The following is a 21,856-nucleotide window of genomic DNA, read 5'->3' on the forward strand; positions in this document are numbered from 1 at the left end:
TCAGCCAAGGCATAGAATATAAGAGCAGGGAGGTTATGATGGATCTGCATAAAATGCTAGTTAGGCCACAGCTGGAGTACTGTGTACAGTTCTGGGCACCACACTATAAGAAGGATGTGATTGCACTGCAGAAGTGCAGAGGAGATTCACCAGGATGTTGCTTGGACTGGAGCACTTCAGCTATGAAGAGAGACTGAAAAGGCTAGGGTTGTTTTCCTTAGAACAGAGAAGGCTGAGGGGGGGACGTGATTGAGGTATACAAAACTATGAGGGGCATTGATAGGTTAGATAGGAAGAAACTTTTTCCCTTGGTGGAGGGGTAAATAACCAGGGGGCATAGTAAGGGGCAGGAGGTTTAGAGGCGATTTGAGGAAAGATTTTTCACCCAGAGGGTGGTTGGAATCTGGAACACACTGCCTGAAGTGGTGGTAGAGGCAGGAACCCTCACAACATTTAAGATGTATTTAGATGAACACTTGAAACGCCATAGCATACAAGGCTACGGGTCCATTGCTGGAAAATGGGATTAGAATAGTTAGGTGCTTGATGGCCGGCACGGACACGATGGGCCGAAGAGCCTGTTTCTGTGCTGTATAACTCTATGACTCTAAGGGGTTGGAGGCTAGATGTGTGAAAAGAATGGCCTTTTGAGTAACAGGTTTCCTCTTGCATCTTGACTAGGGATGTGAGAAAGTAGCTAGAAGAGTGTCTCCGATGTAGGAACAGCATTAGACTGCCTCGGGTTTTTGAGAGTTACGAGTTACATTTTATGGTGCTTGTAATGAATTTGTCTATAAAATTATATGTTGCTTTGTCTTCAAAGGCAGTTGAAACAGTTCCCCTTATACATAGCCAGGTTTGAATGGTAGTGCAGGAAATTTTATCTCAGATTTGAAGCATCTAGTCACATGAGAGAGCAGTAGAATGTGAGCTTTGGACTGACAAAGTGAAAGTCTATCCAACATTGGGTGGAGTAACAAAGTACAATTTTTGATTTCACAGTGTGCAAAATAATGCAGAAAGTGGGTGTTCAAAACAGAATCACAGAATTGTTACTGCATAGAAGGCCATTCTGCCCATTGTGTCTGTTCTGGCTCTCCAAACAAGAAGTTTACCTTATGTCACTCCCCGGCCTTATACCGTAGCCCTGCACATTCTTCCTTTTCAGATAACAATCCAGTTTCCTCTTGAATGCCACGATTGAATCTGCCTCCACCACACTGTCAGACAGTGCATTCCAGATCCTAACCACTTGCTGCATGAAAAAGTCTTTCTTCTTGTCGCTGTTGCTTCTTTTGCCAATTATCTTAAATCTGTGCCTTCTTTTTCTCAATCCCTCCACCAATGGGAACAATTTTTCCCTATCTATCCTGTCCAGCCCCCTCGTGATTTTTGAAAACCTCTATCAAATCTCCTGTCAACCTTCTCTTCTCCAAAGAAAACAGTCCCAACTTTTCCAATCTATCTATGTAACTGAAGTTCCTCATCCCTGGAACCGTTCCTGTGAACCTTTCTGCACTGTCTCCAATGCCTTCACAACTCTCCTAAAGTGTGGTGGCCTGAACTGGACACAGTACTCCAGTTCAGCCTGACCCAGTGTTCTATACAAGTTTAACATGACTTCCTTGCTTTGTGTTATAACCCATTATTTAATTTTAAGGAGCTGCAAAAGGAATTTAGCCCTTATGTCAAGAGTTATTTTAGCTCACCTCACTTGCGAAATAAATTCTCTGTCAGATCTGATTTATTTCCTTGTATAGAAGGGAGAAACATTTGAAGAGATAATTACCAGAATAGATCATTAAATTGGATTGAATTGAATTTTTTTAATGAAGTCTTTAAGCTGAATTATTAACAGCAGAGGATGCAGTTAGGCATGTAGTTCACCGTTAGTTAAAAACTTTTCAACATTTGAAAATGCTGACCTGTACTATATCTTAAACTGTATTGTCACATTTATATACTTTGCTGCTTTTGCTGCATAAGCTTAATTTGATTCATCCACTTGAAATGGAGCCATGTTCCTCACATTCATAACCAATGGAAAAATTCAGAGGGAAGGAGCAGAATTTTGGCAATAAAATGTAAAGGGATAATTATAAATTTTTAACATTCTTTTGAATATTGAGTTTTTAATAGTGATCTTTTAGCTACCAATTTAAAATGTGTACTATTTTTCTGGGTGTTTGCTTTATTTCTGAAATTCCATGTATTTACCAAAGCTTCTAGATATTTATTTATCTTTTGATTGTAAAAAGCTGTCTGGTGCAATGTGGTAATGTGTATGTTTGCAGATGTGGACTCCTCCTCTTTTATCAGCACCAGCAGAAGAACACTCCCGTTACTTTTATTGTAGATGGTGCTTTGGTGAAGTTCGGCCAAGGGTTTGGCACCACAAGTATATACAGCCAGAAACAGGAACCGCCAAAGAAGGTAATCCTCTGAAAATAAGGGTGAATTTTTAAAAATTTATATATTTTAGTTTTCTTGAGGATTTATTAACTATCAAGCAGTTAAAGGGTCACCTAACAAACAGAATTTACTTGGGACAATACATAAAAACTCATTAAGGACCGTATAAGAGTTCAATGTTCGTGTGAACAAGACTATTAGATTAAGCAGTTAACAGACATTTTCAATGGCGAGACTGTGGTATGGACAACAGAAGAATACAGAAAAGAAATATCCCAGAATAGTTGATTGCTTATTTTAATAAAGATTATACAAGAGTGACTGACCCAGCAAAATATGTGCATGTTAAATGTAAAAAGACGTTGATTTTTCTGGTACAACAATGGCCCTCAAACTAGGGTCGGTAGAGACTTTCCAGGAGATCCATGAAATAAGCAAATATGTGGCGGTTGCAGACAGCTTGGGGTGATTAGATAAAGATCACATCAGTCATTAGCAGCAAATTCACGGACCTCTGCGTTATCGCTGATAATTGTGAGCAACCAGTGATTGCCCATCACTCTCATGAACAGGAATAAAAAGCCTGGTCAATGCTATCTAGTCATTTACATAACATGCTGATATTTACTTGATTTAATTTGATGATAGAAGTAAGAATATGGGTTGAGCTTTCAGGATCTTTGCATCAGATGGATGAAGTAAAAATATTTTTTGACTTATTCAATTTTTCCAAAATGTAAAAATGTTAACTTTAACAAACTAGATACTCAAATTACATCTGAACTCCAATTCCAAATGCTTATCTTCGAGGATTCTAATTTCATCCCGCCTGGGGTATCAAGATGCTTTTTAAAATAGTTTTACTAGTTCCTTGGTCTGACATTGGTATCTTCTGCTGATTCCGTCAATCTCTATTGATATAGACAAAATTTGCAAGTGGGAAGAACTATGGTAACTTTACATTCAGTACAATTGTGGGTTGTTAAACATTGGAGGAAAATAATGAATGTTGTTGAACTAGCTAGGAGGGAGCAGAAAGAGATCTGAGCATGATAAAATCCATGCTTATCCATATCTAGAAATTATGGAGCAGTAATCAATAAACTGTACAGAATGCTGAGTTATATTGCCAAAGTGTGAGGCGGTCACACTGAAGCTGTATAAGTGCTTTGGTCAGGCGTCACTATGAATACTGCATTCCCTGAGGAAGTTTGAAAAGTTTGCCTCTTCAGCCTCAAAATGAGGAAATTTATAGAGGTGACTTGTAGAGACAAAAAGTTAAACTGTAACTACAGGACATGGGAACCTGGGTACAAACTGGTAAAAGGTAAGTCGGAAGCACTTCACACAACAGGCGATTAATATTTGGAATGGTCTTTTAGTTAGTGGAGACGAAATCTGTGGAATTGTTCAAGAGGTAGTTATATGTTGTGACTTGGAAACAATTGGTTTCTATGGAGATGTGTGACAAATGGGCTGAATGGCTGCCTTCATTTGTACATTAACCTTTCATGCCGATGCTAGGTTTAAAAGAAAAGGAGAAAGGTAATGTTCCACTCTGAGAAATATCATGCAGAGGTTATGAAAGCTCTAATTTTTTTTTTGAGTGTTCTACAGTTTCAACCAAAGAAGTGTTGTAATCAGTTCCTTTGGAGGTAGTCTAGAATTTCAAAATGTAAATATAAATACATGTTCATGTCAAGTACCCTGTCATAAAATCTAAAGAGAATTTCCAAAAATTGTGTGTCTTGACTATCTTTATAGACCTGATGCACACAACATAATATGATCAATTATTCGATCACTTAAACTATGCTTTCTGACTAGTAGAATTTTTGCCATAGCAGCTGACTTAGTGAATTCGCAGGTTGTGATTTTTATATCTAATGCTCTGGGAATATTCCTTTTAGATGTTGTGCGTGGACTGAGGTAAAGCCTCCAGTCTAGCGGAATGATTCTTTTTAAAAGTAATTTAGGATATTTTATTCTTGCCAAAACTTGTAAATGTTATTCAAAACAAAGACTCCTCAGGAGAAACAATGAAAAAAAATTGACCCTAAATTTATGCAGATTGCACAGTATGGTTTTTTTTTTTGCTTCTCACTCTTTTATATTGCCTAAACAAACCATGTAAAGTTGTCTGGTAGAAAATCTTAGTGTACCCACATTCTTACCCTGATGTGTGCTCAAGTAATTACTTGGTCTGGCGAGCTGAAGGATATACATTCCTGGTAGCAGAGTTTATTGCTCTTGACTCATCAGACAAGGGAGGGGGAGGTCCTAACTGTCCCAAATAAATATGGGAGGTAAATGTTGTTTTTGTATTACGTTTTTAAATTGTAATGTGTAATCCTCATTGTTAATCCAGTTACCTCAACTGCTCCTTCTTGTACGAAAACAGAATCTTTTGATAGTGGTACATTTAGAAATTGTCCCTAATGCCCTGTGTTGATAAAGTAAACTTAAATCAAGCAGACAGCAGCCTAATGCAGTGTGAGATAACACACCCTCTTTCACATGTGTTTCAGCTAGCAATATGTCTGTTCAATTTTTATTTCTATAAGGAGCAGGGTGACATTTGTACATGAAACAGGTTTCAATTAAAATTTCATCTTGTGTGGTAGGAATGGCAACAATATTAAGGACTATGGCAGTAAGGGAATGCCCTGGAGAAGGGGAGGTGTAAGGAAAGCCTATCATCGGAACCTTTCCGAAACTTCAAACAGCAAATGGGGCGGGAGGGAAAAAGGCATGGAATGACTGTTAGAGACATTGAGGTTTTCAACCATGTGTTGCGGCCCATTGGAGCATGTAGAAAATTGTTGATGGTCTCCCTTCTTCCCTCGGACCTCTCCCTGCACACCCCACCCCCAACAGGGAAAAAAAAGTTTTTCTGCTTCTGCTCTTCACTGAAGGTATTGGTTGGGGCACAGTACCACAGGGTAATGAGCACATTTCATTTGCAAGCCATGCAGGGCATCGCAGCCAATCATGAACCCATCATCAAATTTTCTTATTCATTTCATGGAATGTGGGCATTGCTGGCAAGGCCAGTATTTGTTACCCATCCCTAATTGCCCTTGATAGGGTGGTGTTGAGCTGCCTCCTTGAACTGCTGCACTCCATCTGGTGTGGATACACTCACAGTGCTGTTAGGGAAAGAATTTCAGGATTTTGATCCAGGAACAGTGATATATTTCCAAGTTAGGATGGTGTGTGGCTTGGAGGGGAGCTTGCAGGTCATGGTCTTCCCACACGTCTGCTGCCCTTGTCCGTCTCAGAAGAGGTCGTGGGTTTGGAAGATGCTGTAGAAGGAGGTGTGGTGAGTTGCTGCAGTGCATCTTGTATATGGTACAGAATGCTGCCACTGTGCATCCGTGATGGAGGAGGTGAATGTTTAAGTTGGTGGATGGAGTGCCGATCAAGCGGGCTGCTTTGTCCAGCTTCATCCAGGCAAGTAGAGAGTATTCCATCACACTGCTGACATGTGTCTTGTGGACAGACTTTGGGGAGTCAGAAGGCGGGGTTACCCCCTGCAGAATTCCCAGCCTCTGACTTGCTCTTGTAGCCATAATATTTATGTGACTGTTCCAATTCAATTTCTGGTCAATGGTATCCCCCCAGGATGTTGATAATGGTGAATTCAGTGATGGTAATGCCAATGCCATGGGGAAATGGTTAGATTCTCTCTTGTTGGAGATGGTCATTGCCTGGCACTTGTGTGGCACGAATGTTATTTGCCACGTAGCCCAATGTTGTCCAGATCTTGCTGCATATGGACAGAGACTGCTTCAGTATCTGAGGAGTTGTGAATGGTACTGAACATTGTACATTCATCAGCTTAGGGCACTACCCTGAGGAACTGCTGCAGCAGTGTCCTGGGACTGAGATGATTGGCCTCCAACAACCACAACCATCTTTCTCTGTACTAGGTATGACTCCAACCAGTGGAGATTCCCATTGACTTCAATTTGGCAAGGGCTCCTTGATATCATACTCCATCAAATGCTGCCAGTTAATGTTGTGCATGCTTTCCACTATGGGTTACTGGATAACAAATGAGAGGTATCCTGATGACGTTTTCACCTTAGTCCAGGGATACTGAGGCTATTTAAGTAACATCTCACCATTGCTGTAACTAGCTAACGTAGCGAAGAATGGGAAATAAACTTGGGACCTTCCTGTGTGTATGACTGAACTGCATACTCAGTGGTACAAATATTAACAGAACCATTGGGAGAGCTAGTGTTCATTGGTTTTACAGTTTGTGTGAGATGATAGTATATTCAATTATTCTCAAAGATGTTATTACGTTAGAATGTTGAGGATTGTGTGTTTCGAAGAATTGAGTTTGAAACAAGTTGTGATGGACTGCTTTCGGATGCCACCAGTCAAACTGCATTATGGGAAAATAATTAAAGGCATCTTGACTGAGAGCTACACAGCTTAGAGACTTGTCCCGGGCAAGTTGAACTTGTCTCCAAGGGTGTTTTTAATCTATTGCTGAGATTCTGCGGATGTTTGCTTTGTTCCTGACGTTCTTCTCTGCTGGTAATGACACCTTGTTTGTAGTAGTAAACAAGAGCCAAATCAATGCATTATTTACACCCCACCCTCCATCCCCGATGTTCCCTGTTCAATATAATGAATCCAAAAAAAGGGACCTTGGGTTTTGAAGAATAGGCAGACAAAGAATTAATGCTGTAGTTGCAGCCAGCCTGGCTGTTTGCTACTTGCTTCCTGTTTTTCCATTCCTGCTGCAAATAAATCCCTTTTTGAGGGGCTCCACAGCCTCCTGGTTCCTCCAATAATTTAGTTGTCTAAAAGTGCCTTCTCACAACTGTTCAAAATCTTGCATATGTGCATTGGGTGCCATTATTAATTATTAAAGAAATTAAGAGCGAAATAGAGGAGCCATGCACACCAGCAAGTCCTCTGAAAAATATTTTGGTTGCAGTAAGAGTGGCAACTACTTTATTCTTTGCTTTCAGTAACATTTTTTTCCCTTCTGCTGTTGGTGGAACAGTTCCAAACCATAAATCAACAATAGGAGGTGGAAAATGCACATCTTCCCAACCCAATACTGTAAGCACATTGTGCGATTGTTACCTACATCAAATTAGTTTAGACTAACTTAGGTTCTGCATTTAACTTTTCATGGGACTTCAAAAGTGTTCACTTCAGCAAATAAAACACTTGAAGTTGACTAACTGCAAATAGTAAAGCTATATATAATCAGCAGCCATTCTTCACTTGCATCACAGCAATCCTATAAGCCCTTCCACCTGATGAACAATCCCTGGTGTCAAGTTCTCAATAGGATGAGTGGCGCAGTGGTTAGCACCGCAGCCTCACAGCTCCAGGGACCGGGGTTCGATTCCGGGTACTGCCTGTGTGGAGTTTGCAAGTTCTCCCTGTGTCTGTGTGGGTTTTCTCCGGGTGCTCCGGTTTCCTCCCACAAGCCAAAAGACTTGCAGGTTGATAGGTAAATTGGCCATTATAAATTGTCACTAGTATAGGTAGGTGGTAGGGAAATATAGGGACAGGTGGGGATGTTTGGTAGGAATATGGGATTAGTGTAGGATTAGTATAAATGGGTGGTTGATGTTCAGCACAGACTCGGTGGGCCGAAGGGCCTGTTTCAGTGCTGTATCTCTAATCTAATCTAGATCCCTGTTTGTACCAGTTGAGTGGATTTGTTTATATTGTGTCTAGTGTGCTGAAAGTATGATTTACATTTGCTACAAAAAACCCTTAAGACTGTTTCTCAAAGTCCTAGCTAGCATGGATTAATTGGGTTTTTGTTCAGCACAAAAAAGGAAACTAGCCTCAGATCAAATAGTTCATCAGGAGCCAAAGTAGGCCTCTCAGCCCCTTATGCCTGCTCCACCATTCAGTTAGATCAAGGCTAATCTGTATCTCAACTTCATCTACCTGCCTAGGCTCCGTATCCCACTTTGTGGAAGTAAAAGTTCTGGAATTCAAAAGTATACACTGGAAAATGCTGGAATGCACAGCATATCAGTCAGCACCCAAGAGAGGGAAGCACTCTTTTTCATTTCAGGTGTCTAATGAAGAGTCTCATTGAAACATTAACTTCTGTTTCTCTTTCAGATGTGTATTAACCTGTAATGCCCCTCAGAATTTTGTTTTTAAATTCAATTCATAGAACTGTAGCACCTGTTTGCGCACTTTTAGATCTTGGAACCAAAATACAGGATTCCTTTCAAACTTTTAGGCCGGAATTTTACACCGCCCCAGCTGGTCGGATGGTGGCGGCGTAAAATTGAGCGGTAGGCTCCAGGAGGCCTAACCGCCCCAATTCCGCCTCCGACCAAGTTTACGGAGGTCCGGCGGCAGTGGGGGGGGGGGGGTGTGAGAAGCGGCCCGCCCAAGGCCAATCAAGACCCTTAAGTGGCCACTTAACGACCACTTGCCCGCTTCCATGGGTATTTTACCCGTGGCAAGCGGGTGTGCTGGGGACGTGAAAGGCCACCCAGCTATAGCTGTTGGTCTTTCTGCATCCTGGGGTGGGGGGTGGGGGGGGGGCGGGGCCTGGCAATCAGGCACAGGGTGCCCGATTGAGGGCCGTCCCCGCCTCCCAACCCCAAGATCCAAGATGCCCCCCTCCCCCAAACGACCACCCTAGCCTCACCAGGGCACGGCCGATTCCCCTGGTGAGGCTGCCCAAACTTACCTTCTGTCCCGGTTCCATTGCGTCCTCCTCAGTCAGCTGGGCTGCAGTCTCAGCAGTGGCCACCGCTCCCGCTGATTGGCCGGCAGCTCACTGAGGCGGAACCTCCTCCTCAAGTGGGTGGAAGTCCCGCCTTGGGCCAATTGAAGCCTGGGGACCCGTAAAATACGGGATGAATCTCCAGGCTGAGCGGGAGCGGCACCGACATTTACGTCGGAGTCCAGCTCCCGTCTGTCCAGCGTAAAATTCTGGCCTTTGTCTCTTTTTCAGGAAGCCAGTATTGGATTTAAAGTGAGGAAAAAAAGTTGGAACGATAGTAATTTACTACCCTAGGGATGCCCACGATGCTTTGTAAATATAAAGGGATGAAATATTTGCTAAATAGTGCATTTTGGTAGGAGAAATAGGAAGCCACATACTCCGTGAAAAATGAGAGTCTAAGTATGATAGAGGAGCAATGGGCTATAGGGGCACGCATTCATAAATCATTAAAAGTATTGAGTACTGAGTACAGATCTAGCCACCATATTATTACCAAAATTATATAGAAGCACTGGACAAGGTGAAAGAAAGATTTGCAAGGATGACACCAGAACTCACAGATTATTACTATCAGGAAAGACTGAACAGACTGGGACTTTTTTCTCTTGAAAAGCGATGAAGGAGCATCGACCTAACAGAGGTCCCTTTTATGGAGGTTTGAAAAGGAAGGAGATGTCGCCACTTAGGGATGGTCCATAAATATAAGATAGTCACTAATAAATCCAATCAAGAATTCAGGAGAAACTTTTTTTATCCAAGGAGTTAGAGGTGTGCAAAGGAAACCTGACGCGAGCCCGAATTCCGGACCCGGAAGTCCGACCCCACCCAACCCGAACTCAACATGTCGTTGGGACCCGTCGGGGTCGGATCGGGTGGCAGGCCTTTACATCAGTACATGGGTAAAGGTCTGCTACCCGACCTGACCCCCGACGGGGTCCGACGGCATGTGTCTGGTTCGGGTCATGTTGGGTTTGCAGGTCCAGCATTCGGACTTAGGTCGGGTTTCCTTTGCACACCTCAACAAGGAGTGGCTAGAATGTGGAACTCGCTGCAACAAGGAGTATTTGAGGCAAATAACCTTTTAAGGGGAAGCTAGATAAGTACATAGGGAGAAAGGAATAGAAGGATATGCAGATGGATGAAGTAGATGATAGATGAAGTAGAGTGGGAGGAAGCTTTCACAGTAATTTTCAATCTAATGGTCTTGAATAATTTCAATATGCATATTAGTGTATTTTACTCCAGAAAATGTTTATTCATGGTTGCTAATTATTTTCTTACAATGACACATACTACTTTGTATTAAGGAATTGACCCAAAACCAAGTTTTCTGTACAGAAGTAATTCTTATTTTTGTTTTGTATTTTAAAAAATGTTGGTCAGGAATATAATACTGCAAGCAATCACTGTAGTTTAGGTACATGCTACTGAAATATCTGATCAGTAAGCTGAAATACTCTTGCATAGTTTCAACTCATTGTCATAGCAGGAAATGGTTTTCTGCGTTAAGATAAATAATTGAACCAAAGAAATACTTTTAATTGATGATTGTATTCCATACCCTTGATACACAATGGTATTAATGCAGGAGGATTAACAGTCATTACCTCATTATTCTAGACTTGCAGGAAAATGATCTGTAGCTGAATTTTGGAAAATTCTTTGCCTCGCTTATATACTGAAGAAACATTTTTTTGTTCTAAATGTTATTCAATTTAAGAAATGTTCTTTATTCAACATTTTTTCCTGATCCTATTTTCCAATGGTTGGGTTTCAGAAGTTGGAAAAAATCATTGTTGCAAATGTTTGACAATAAGAATATTTGTATTTTGACATTTGAAAAGACTGAGAAGACGCACCTTGTGGGTCAGCAAGTTTTTTCAGTGAGTAAATAACCTATACAGATCATGGAGGACCCAAGGATGATTTCCTGTGTTGAGTTAACTGATCTTGGTGTAGTAAGGATGCTGCATTTGGCTCAGTATCGCCAAGCTTAAGAGGTGAAAATTGGCGAGGTGTTCCAGCTTCTGATCTCTGTCTGCAAGTGCACATGAGGTCAGATTTATATTTGATTGTGATGACTTGTTGTAAGTTAGACTACTGACACTAACGAGGCTTGCTCACAAATATTGGCCACTTGAAAGAGCTTTTTAGTATCACTCAGCATTTAATGAATCATGCCCTAAAACGGTGTTCAGTAGAAACTTGACAAAGAATATTAGCTAGAAAGACAATGGCCATGGTGCAGTTTGTTTGAGCTCTTTTCTTGGACCTAAGTTTGAATGCACCTGCAAGTTTGGCACCATAACGACAGTCACTGCATTTCAGAGTCATTTATTGTACGTGTAGCACTTTAAGAAGGGTTGAGAGATATGATATGGGGTTATATAATGCAAGTCTTGTTTTTCTTTTCAAAATGCTAGGATGAAAGTTTTCTCTGCCAGTGCTAAGGTTTATATGTAGAGCGACTATGAGGCAAACTCATCCATTGTACAAAGTTGCCAAATTGCAAGATCAAAATTCAATTGTCATGGCTTGTGTAGGAAGTGGCAATATTGGGTTGAGGGTGGAGTTAAGGCACATTGAAGCAACATGGAGGGAACTTGCCTCTGCATCTCTCTGTGCACCCAGCCTCTAAGTGCTTCATGCTAACACAAGAAATGGAAGCAAGTATGTTTCATTTCCTTCACTGATGATCCTCACATTGATACATTCCAAATAAAAATTGAATAGATGTTGGGAACAATTGGCGCCTACATAAAAAATGTGATTATTTTTATCTGAAATCTGGCTTTGAATATTACTAACATGTAAAGTTGGAACACCCAAAATGGAAAGAATGTTTGAGTGAACCCACTGTGTAACTGAAAATTAAAATGAAATATTCTTTTAAACCGAGCGACAGTTCATAAAAACAAATACTGTTCCTCAGAGGATATGGCCTTCAGCAGATTTCATTAGTATAGATCAACAGGAATGTTGCATCAATCTTGTGTAAGTAATTAGCTGTGTTTATGTTGCTGTATACATTTTGTAAGAGTGGTTTGATACTGGCTATCTGGAGCCTACCAATTCATTTTACATCTAACAAGTGGGTTTCTGCTTTTGCTGAATCAAATTAAATCAGTTAAGCCAGTTATATTTCTAAGTACGGTTGTGGGAGGAGAGTTATGCATTTGTTGTTGGTTGCACTTTTAAAATAGTATAAGTGACTGTATACTGTAATTGGAAGACTCCACAGAACGGGAGACAGGATAGTAAACTTTCTTAAACATTTATTTTCAATTTTGTAGCCAAATTATAATAATAACTTGAGATTTTGCTAATATTTTTATAACTTTAAAAACATATCTTTCCATCTCCCTGAAGAACTTAAAATCTCTTTAGTGGGGCTACCTTATGATTTCAGTAATGTTACATGGGCTGAATTTATAGATTATATTTTACTTATGCAGTGATATCAGTTAGATATCTATATAATTAGAAAATTATTCTTATGGATGGGCCAAAATTGTCACGTGATGGGCTATCATTTCACAATCTTGTCTTCCCTTTTTCACCTCCAGTGGTAGGTCACACCTTTGCTGCCTACATGTTCCTAACATGGTAAGTTTGTGGTTTTGGCTTAGCCAAAAGAGGGCGAAGTGAGAAGTTGATACAGGTCACTTCCTAACAGGACAAAAAACACTGAACGAATCATTCAGACGGATTACAGCCACTGCACGGTGCCAAGTTACAAAAGGGTAAGGGCAGAGGCCTTGAAGGAGGTGGTTTGCTCGTCCTGCGAGCTGTGAACATTGTCTGCTGGGATGAGAAGTGGCAGAGCTTCATAGAAATGAATCCAAAAGTTTTTTTAAAAAGTACAAAGGAAACTTTTACAAGTTCATAATTTTTGAAAATCTCTTGCATATTTTGGTGGAGTTTGACATTAGCATTAATGGATTGATTAACAGTTGCATCTTTCATCAATAGTAAGAATTATAACTCAAATGTGTTGTAGCGCACATTCAGCACATATACTTGCCCTCCAGTTTTCTGCAAATGGCAGCTAATCAATGCAAGGAATGTGATGTAGGGTGCTTGTTTCCGTTTTCCGTGGCAGCAATCTGGGCGCATTGTGCGATCAACATATAGCATTGAATTACATCTGTTTTTTTCCAATATCCATTTTCATTCGTACTATCATTATGCATGTTGAACATTAAAGATGACTAGTGCTTTGGGAGCAAGAGAAGTTTAAGCTAAAAGTATTTTGGCAGAACTACTGGAAAAATAAAAATATTGCGAACATTTCTTCCTGTGAGGACATGCGCTCTATATTTTATCGGAGAAGGCTATCCATCTCTACTCTAATCAGCAGTAGCTGGCAGGAAGTGGATCAGCTGGAGACTTTGTCTGAAGATGCCTTTTCCAACCAGGAAGCCCATTTTTGTGAGGTACCTGGCACAGTGAATAATAACAACAATTTACATTTATATAGCACCTTCAGTGTAATAAAGCAAGGTGCTTCACAGAAGCAGTATAACACAAAATATGACACTGAGCCACATAAGGAGATACTGATTGGAATTTTACATTCAGATGGTGACCCCAACCACTAGCTAAAAAGTTGGGGGTGAGCCTGCCTCTGCCAGGCCTGGAAACCACGCTGCAATTTTTCATGGTCCACGTTCTTAATCAGCCTTGGTCGGGACTTCTGCTCCTCTGAGGCAGCAAGTCCCATCTCCAAGAGCTGCTGGCCCTCAGATTGGCCGGCAGCTTCTCAGACCCAGCAGTGCCACTGGGAGTGGTGGCCACTGCTGGGTCTGCACCCAGCAAGACGAAAGCGAAGGACGTCACTCTTCAGAAAGGTAAGTGGGTTTCGGGCCTCGCTGGGGACAATCAGCTGGGCCCCGGCGAGGGGTTGGGGGTGAGGGGGTCGGACTGTAAGACAGGTTGGGTAGTTTTACCTGTGCTGCTGGGTAGGCCCTCCTGATCGGGGTGGGGACACAGGGTACCTGATCAGGAGGCCCCTCCCTCCCACCCCCCACCCCCGGCCCACAAGGAGGCCGCCTAGTATTACTGGGTGGCCTCCTCAGGTGCAGAAGTGCCCACCCGCTTCTGGTAAGATACTGGCGGTGGGAGGAGGCCCTTAAGTGACAATTAATTGGCCGCTTGAGGGCCTCAGTGGCCTGGGGTGGATGGGCCGTTTGCCACCTGCCCCACTGCTGGTAAAATAGCAGCGGGGGTAGGTAGCCAACAGGAACGGCGCCCCAGCCTCCCGCTTGATTTTATGCCCCCGTCTCCCAGCCTACTCCCGAGGGGGGTGTAAAATTCCAGCTTTTAGGTCAGGTGACCCAAAGCTTTGTCAAAGAGGCAGGTTTTAAGATGCGTCTTAAAGGAGGAAAGTGAGGTGGAGAGGTATAGGGAGGGAATTCCAGAGTTTAGGTTCAAGGCAAACAAAAATGCGGTTAGCAATGGTGGAGCGATAAAATCAGGGCTGCTCGAGGCCAGAATTAGATGAGCACAGAAATCTCAGAGGGTTGTAGGACTGGAGGAGATTACAGAGATAGGGAGGGGCGATGCCATAGAGGGATTTGAAAACAAGGTTGAGAATTTTAAAATGAAGACGTTGCTTGACATTGTAAGTCAGCGAACACAGGGGTGATAGGTGAACGGGATTTGGTATGAGTTAAGACATGGGCAGCAGAGTTTTGGAGAACCTCAAGTTTATGAAGGATAGAATGTGGGAGATCAGCCAGGTGTGCGTTTGAATAGTCAAGTCTAGGATAAAGGGAAAATGTTTCCACTTTTAAGCATTTCTAATGAAAAGCAAAATGTTCCTATTCGTTCAGCTATTATTTTTGTTCAGATGTTGTTGGAGTGGTAGTAATCTGGAGGAGTGGGGTAGGATGATTATTTGACTCACAAACTGGATGTTTTTGCCTTTTGACCATGTATGTGCGCGCGTGTGCATGAGTATGTGTGTACGCGTGTGTAATATATTCAACAGCTATGGAGCAATTGCTGTACAGGTCCCTTGACCTGAATAAAAGGGTAGTAAAGATGTTGCAGCATTGAGGTTGAAGCTCTATCTCACCATTCTGGGATTGCTGCCAACTCTGGCATAATATATTCACTGTTGTTCTTTTTAGCAGTGAATTGTTGGGGTATATACCATATTGCTTTATTGTAAAATCCATAGTTTTGCTGCATCATGTCCATGAATTTTATACTCCATTTGGAAAATAATTTAAGTTGCACCTTTCAGTCATGCTAGCCATAAAAACTCTGTATGTTCACTGGATTTTTTGTATTTATGCCACACAGCACATTGCAAATATACTACACAATATACATTATGTTAAATATATTTCAGCTAGAAAGTGAAGCACACCCTGGCTTGTGCTCCCATATTCTGCGTCCTGGAGTGATGGTGCACAGGTCTGGTCTTGTAGTTTTCCTGATCATAGCTATGCCATTGGAGGAAAACTATGATCAAAGACTTGAAACTCATGGAGGGAAATTAGTTAGTATATCTGAGGACAGTGTACCTGCTCAAGACTGCTCTTGTGTGGGGGTGATCCTCTGCATTAAAAACTGCCTTGGCTGAAGTTTGATGCAGGTTGCTCAACAAAGAGGAACCTGAAAAAAAAGAGAAAAATAACATAGCATTTGTTACTTGAGAAATAAATATTTAAAAAAAGTAAATATGCCCTTTCCAGACCTGTTTTTTTTTAAACGGAAAAGATTGTTTCATTAAATTGCTGCACAGTTTTCTTTTAAAACATCAAGCAGAATATGCCTTAATTACTGATTCTGATCCTTTGGGTTTCTGCTTCCACAGGTGATGATGACAAAGAGGACCAAAGACATGGGTAAATTCAGCTCCGTCACTGTGTCCACCATTGATGAGGAGGAGGAGGAGATTGAAGCAGTGAGTTCCGTTAAAGAACAAAAACCTTCCTTAGACTGATATGCTGCGAGTGATTGCTTCTGTGTTGTTTGTTAGTTAGAAATCAGATTGAACACTGAAGCTATATTTAACATTGACAGATATTAATGCATAATAATATAATCTTTAAAACATTTCCTGGATTGTCATATCAATAGTTAATATCCATTATTAACATCCATTCTTGTTTAGTGATTTTTAAAAATATCTTAATTTAAGTTTTCCCATTCATTCTTTAAGAAAATAAATGATTAGCATGGCCTCATAGAAACAACATGAATTGGATCAGAAAAATGCAAATGTCACTCCAATATTTAAGAAGTGAGGGAGAAACCAGTAAACTACAGAGCTGTCAGTTTAATGTTTATTCCAGTTGAATCTTAAATCTTCCATTATTTTGTAAAAGCATCTTTGCCCAGGTAAAATAAACTTAACTATGGTTCTCCAACCTCTCTTTTGTTCCCTTGCCCCCATTGCTAGTCTTCAAAACAAGAAAAATTATTGCCTGAGATTGCATGCCTTGAACCCCTCATGGCTTAACCGGCAGGGTGTGTCACATACGTCCTGAGATTTTAGTAATTAAAAGTTTTTTTTTGTTTCAAATAGTGCTCCAGTCCCACACCAATGTGGTTGACTTAACTACCCACTGAAGAGATCTGGTAAGCCACACATCTGTAACATCGTCCTCTGGGACAACTAAGGATGGTCAATAAATGCCGGCCTTGCCAGCGACCCACCCCATGTCCCAAGAATACATTTTTAAAAACTTTTCTTTCATGGGTTGTTACACAGTCAGGAGATTTTAATTTCTGCATGGATTGCGAAAAGCATAACCGCTCAAGTCGTAAAGGCAATGAACTTCTCAAATGTATTTAGGACAGTTTTCTAAAACAGGTGTTTTGGACTCTAGATGAAACCATACTGTACTAGATTTCATGGTGGGTAATCAACCAGAATTAGTTAACAAGCTGATGATGGGGAACATTATATGAGTGACCCTCATGATTGAATTTGATATTAGGTTTGAGTGGGAGCAGGAAGAGCCGCAAACCAAGGTTTTAAATTTAAGGCAAGCTTTGAATGAATCAGGAATGAATTTAAAGTCGTCATAGAGTCATTTATGGCACAGAAGGAGGCCATTCAGCCCATTCAGTCCATGTCGGCTCTCCACGGAGACATCTAGTTAGTCCCATTCCCCTGCTCGATCCCCATAATCCTGCATGTTTATTTCCTTCAAGTGGCCATCCAATTTCCTTTTGAAGTCATTGATTCACTCCACTTCCACCATCCTTATGGGCAGAGTCTCCCAGGTCATTACCACCCGCTATGTAAAAAAAAGTTCTTGTTCATATTTCCCCTGCATCTCTTGCCCAAAACCTTCAATATGTGTCCCCTAGTCCTTGTACCATTAGCTAATGGGAACAGCTTTTCCTTGTCTAACTTATCTAAGCCTGTCATAATCTTGTTCATCTCCATTAAATCTCCCCTCAATCTCCTACGCTCCAAGGAGAACTACGCCAGTTTTTCCAACCAAACTTTTTAACTAAAATCCCCCCATCCCGAGCATCATTCTGATAAATCTCCTCTGGACCCTCTCAAGGACTGGGTGCAATACTCCAGTTGGAGCCTAACCAGAGCTTTGTAAAGGTTCAGCATAACCTTCCTGCTTTTCTACTCAATGCCCAAGATCCCATATGCTTTACTAACCATTCTCTTAATACGTCCTGCCACCTTCAAAGATCGATGCACATGCACCCCCAGTCCCTCTGTTCCTGCACACTCTTTAGAATTGTGCCATTAAGTATATATTGCCTCTCCCTATTCCTTCTGCCAAAATGCATCACCTCACACTAGTTAATATATCGTTGTAAATTGAACTGTACTGTTGACGAGTAAGCCTACAGATAAACATTGGGAAGTATACAAAGAAGTTTTTGGTATAATGCAAAACCCGTAAAAGGTAAAGGCTCCGCACATGCAGTTAAGGAGCCATTGTCAACAAATGAAGTAAGAGGTAGTGTCAAGCTTACATAGTTGCAAAAAACAGTGGACTGGGGAGAGCTATCAAAAGCAACAAAGGGATGCAAAGAAAGTAATAAGAGGTGCAAAAGGGTATATGAGAAAAAAAACTTGCAAGGAATATCAAAATTTACAGCAAAAGGTTTTACAAATTTATTGAGGGAAACAGTGATTAAGGGAAATGTGGGCCCATTAAAGACAGATGCAAACAAGACTTTAATGGACAACATGGAAATGGCAGACTTGTTAAATTAATATTTTGTATCAGTTTATTCGGTGGAGGAAGAGGACAAAATATCAGTGGTGCAAGGGAATTTAAAAATAAGTCAAGGAGAGCAACTTGGTGGATTTAATATAATTTTTAAAAATGCGACTTAGAATTACATAGAATATACAGCACAATAACAGACCATTTGGCCCAACCAGTCCATGCCAGCATGCCTGGTCTACTTGAGCTTCCTCCCATCTTCCCTCATCCAAGTCCATCGATATAAGCTTCTATTCCCTTCTCCTTTGTATGCTTATCCAGCTTCCCTTTAAATATATCCATAACTATTCACCTCAACTACTCCCTGTGGTCGTAAGTTTCACATTCTCACCACTCTCTAGATAAAAAAAATTCTTCTGAATTCCCTATTTAATTTCTTGGTGATTCTTATATTGGTGGCCTCTAGTATTGGTCTTTGCGGTAAATGGAAACACTCTCTCTGTGTCTAGTCTGTCAAAACCTTTCATAATTTTAAAGGGACGTTAATGGACAAATCTGCAGCATCTAATGGTTTCCACTCCAGAGTATTAAAAGAAATTTGTGAGGAGATTGCAGTTCCATTTTCCAAAACTCTAGATTCAGGAATTGTGGCTTTAGAATTGGAAAATTGCAGATGTCACTCCATTATTTAAGAGGGAGATGGGGAGAAACCCGAAAACTTATAGACCTGCCAGTTTAATATCAATTGTGGGGAACCAACTGGAATCTACCAATAGATACCGAGTAACTGAATAAAAGTATGAACTAATCAGAGAGTTAACATTGATTTTTGGAAGTTAGATCATGTTTGACTAGTGAAAATCAGGTGTAATAGATTTGCTAAGTATACAGTGCATACTTAAACTTACAATTAGAAGGCAATGGTTACAACTGATCCTGCTGGTATGATTGAGGGACTCAAACGTGTTACAGTTCTGAGCTCAGTACGTTGGGCCTTTATGAATCAAAAGAGTCATTATCAATACCAGTTTTTACGCATTTCTCTTACTTCATCTACATGACAGTGTGTGCAATTCTGTATTACATCATTAATAAAATAAAATTCCACGTAAGAAAAATTTAATTGACATCCCTATTACTTTAGTTTTCCTTACTTAACGAGACCTTTTTCCCATTTCAGCAAGTGAGTATAACCCTTGAATAAAAAAAAATACTGGAAATACTCAGCTCTGGCAGCATCTGTAGAGAGAGATACAATTTAACCTTTCAGGCCGATGACCTTTCATCAGAACTCAAGTATAACTCCCTTACTTAGTTATCTTATGCGGAGTTTGCAAGTTCTCCCTGTGACCGCGTGGGTTTCCGCCGGATGCTCCGGTTTCCTCCCACAGCCAAAGACGTGCAGGTTGATAGGTAAATTGGCCATTGTAAATTGCCCGTAGTGTAGGTAGGTGGTAGGAGAATTGAGGGAAGGTGGGGATGTGGCAGGAAATATGGAATTAATGTCGGATTAATAGAAATGGGTGGTTGATGGTCGGCACAGACTCGGTGGGCCGAAGGGCCCATTTCAGTGCTGTATCTCTCTATGACTCTATTGTTAGTTTCACTCTTCCATGTAATTTCTATTCTACCAAATGAAACCTCTACTTATAAGTGTCTCATTATTTCTGAGTCGTTCATACCACTAACAAAAATGATTTATGCCCATATGTTTTCCTTTGCCTAACTAACACTTTTTCCACATTAACAACAAAAACAACAGTTTGTATTTATGTAACACCTTTAATGTAGTAAAACATCACAAGGCGCTTCACAAGAGCTTTATCAAACACAATTTGATACCAAGCCACATAAGGAGATATTGGGGCAGCTTGGTCAAAGAGATAGGTTTTAAGGAAGGTCTTAAAGGAAGACAAGTAGAGAGGTGGAGAGGTTTAGGGAGGGAATTCCAGAGCTTGGAGCCTAGACAACTGAAAGCATAGGCACCAATGGTGGAGCAGTTAAAATTGGGGATGCTCAAGAGGCCAGAATTAGTTGAGCCCAGATATTTTGGAAGGTCTGGCACTGGAGGATATTCCAGAGATAGGGAGCAGGGAAGCTTTGGAGGAATTTGAAAACAAGGAGCAGGCTCTCCAGGTAAAATGAGAGACCTGGGGAACAGCCTTTCCAGTCTCCTCCATTCCTGACATTGCTGCAGCCTCAGAAATCCAAGTGCTAATGAGCCATTCTAACCCATGTCATGCTTCCTTTCACAGAATGGACACGTCATCCCTCCCACCCTTCCTGATTGGTCAGGGAACCCAGAGTGCTAATGCCATGGCTCGGAAAGAGACGCAGCATAGCCCACTAATTAGTAAAACGCTTTCCTGATACCCAAATGATCCTGCCGTTCCAGCAGGGCCTAAGAACAGGAAATTCTGTCCACAATTTGACACCAAGCCATGTAAGGAGACTTTAGGGCTGACGACCAAAAGCCTGGTCAAAGAAGGAAGTTTTAAGGAGCGTCTTAAAGGAGGAAAGGAAAGCAGAGAGGTGGAGAGGCTTAGGGAGGGAATTCCGTGTTTAGGGCCTTAGCGGTTGATACGCCACCAGTGATGGAGCAATTTAGAGATGCTTAAGAGACCATAATTAAAGGAGCGCAGATATCGCAGAGGGCTGTGAGGCTGGAGGAGATTCTAAAGATAGGGATTGAAGGGCATGGAGGGATTTGAAATTAAGAATGAGAATTTTAAAATTGTGGCATTACTCAACTGGAGGCCAGTGTTGGTCAGTGAGCACAGGGCAAATGGGACTTGATGTGATTTAGAACATGGGCAGCAGAGTTTTGGATACCTCAAGTTTACAGAGGGTAGAGTTGAATCCCGGCAATGAGTGCGTTGGAATAGTTGAGTCTAGAGGTAACAAAGGCGTGGATGAGGGAATGCATTTAATTTACTTTAGCTCATGTATTTTCTGACGTTGTATTTCATTGTAGGAGGATGAATACTGTTTGTTGAATTATATTTGTGGCATCTTGTGAGATTTTGACGGATTGCAATTGATAATCTTGACCTGAGATAGCAGAATATCCCCACTCCCAATCAGCCGTGGTGATAACCTTTTCTTCTTCAGACTGGACAGCTGTTTATCCAGTTAGACCAAAGAGGCTAAAACTAGTCAGTTCTAGGTGATGTAAGGACTGCTGCTGTCTGCCAGCTTGAGATAAGATGTCCCTAATGTCCAGTTGCATTTTAAGAACATATCTGAAAAGTTTATAAATCTAAGAATATATGAATGTGTATTTGGATGAATTTCCCCCTTGGGCCTTTCTGCACCATTCATCAACACCCATCAAGAGAAAGAGATAGCTACTTACAGAGCTCGGTCAAATCTGCAGTAATTGTGTGCTAGGCAATACAGGAGTTCCAGAGGATGATACTTGTCTCCAATAATTTGAACAGTATACATTACCATTCAAATCACATCTAGTGAAAGGGTAGATTTGATTAAACAAATTACCTTTGTTCATTGAAAATCTTCATCGGTCATGGATTCAGAACAAGAAACT

The 21,856-nt window shown here is 41.1% G+C and overlaps 1 protein-coding gene across 1 annotated transcript in view; it reads left to right on the forward strand.

Annotated features, from left to right (window-relative positions):
• The window catches only part of steep1 (STING1 ER exit protein 1), a 38,192-nt gene that overhangs the window by 13,234 nt on the left and 3,102 nt on the right, over positions 1 to 21,856 (forward strand). The window contains exons 4-5 of the mRNA XM_068047209.1: positions 2,295 to 2,433; positions 15,975 to 16,064. Of these exons, the coding sequence (XP_067903310.1) occupies positions 2,295 to 2,433; positions 15,975 to 16,064 (229 nt within the window). The remainder of the gene's footprint in view (positions 1 to 2,294; positions 2,434 to 15,974; positions 16,065 to 21,856) is intronic.

This window comes from Heterodontus francisci, chromosome 15, assembly GCF_036365525.1.
Source record: "Heterodontus francisci isolate sHetFra1 chromosome 15, sHetFra1.hap1, whole genome shotgun sequence".
Lineage (NCBI taxonomy): Eukaryota > Metazoa > Chordata > Chondrichthyes > Heterodontiformes > Heterodontidae > Heterodontus > Heterodontus francisci.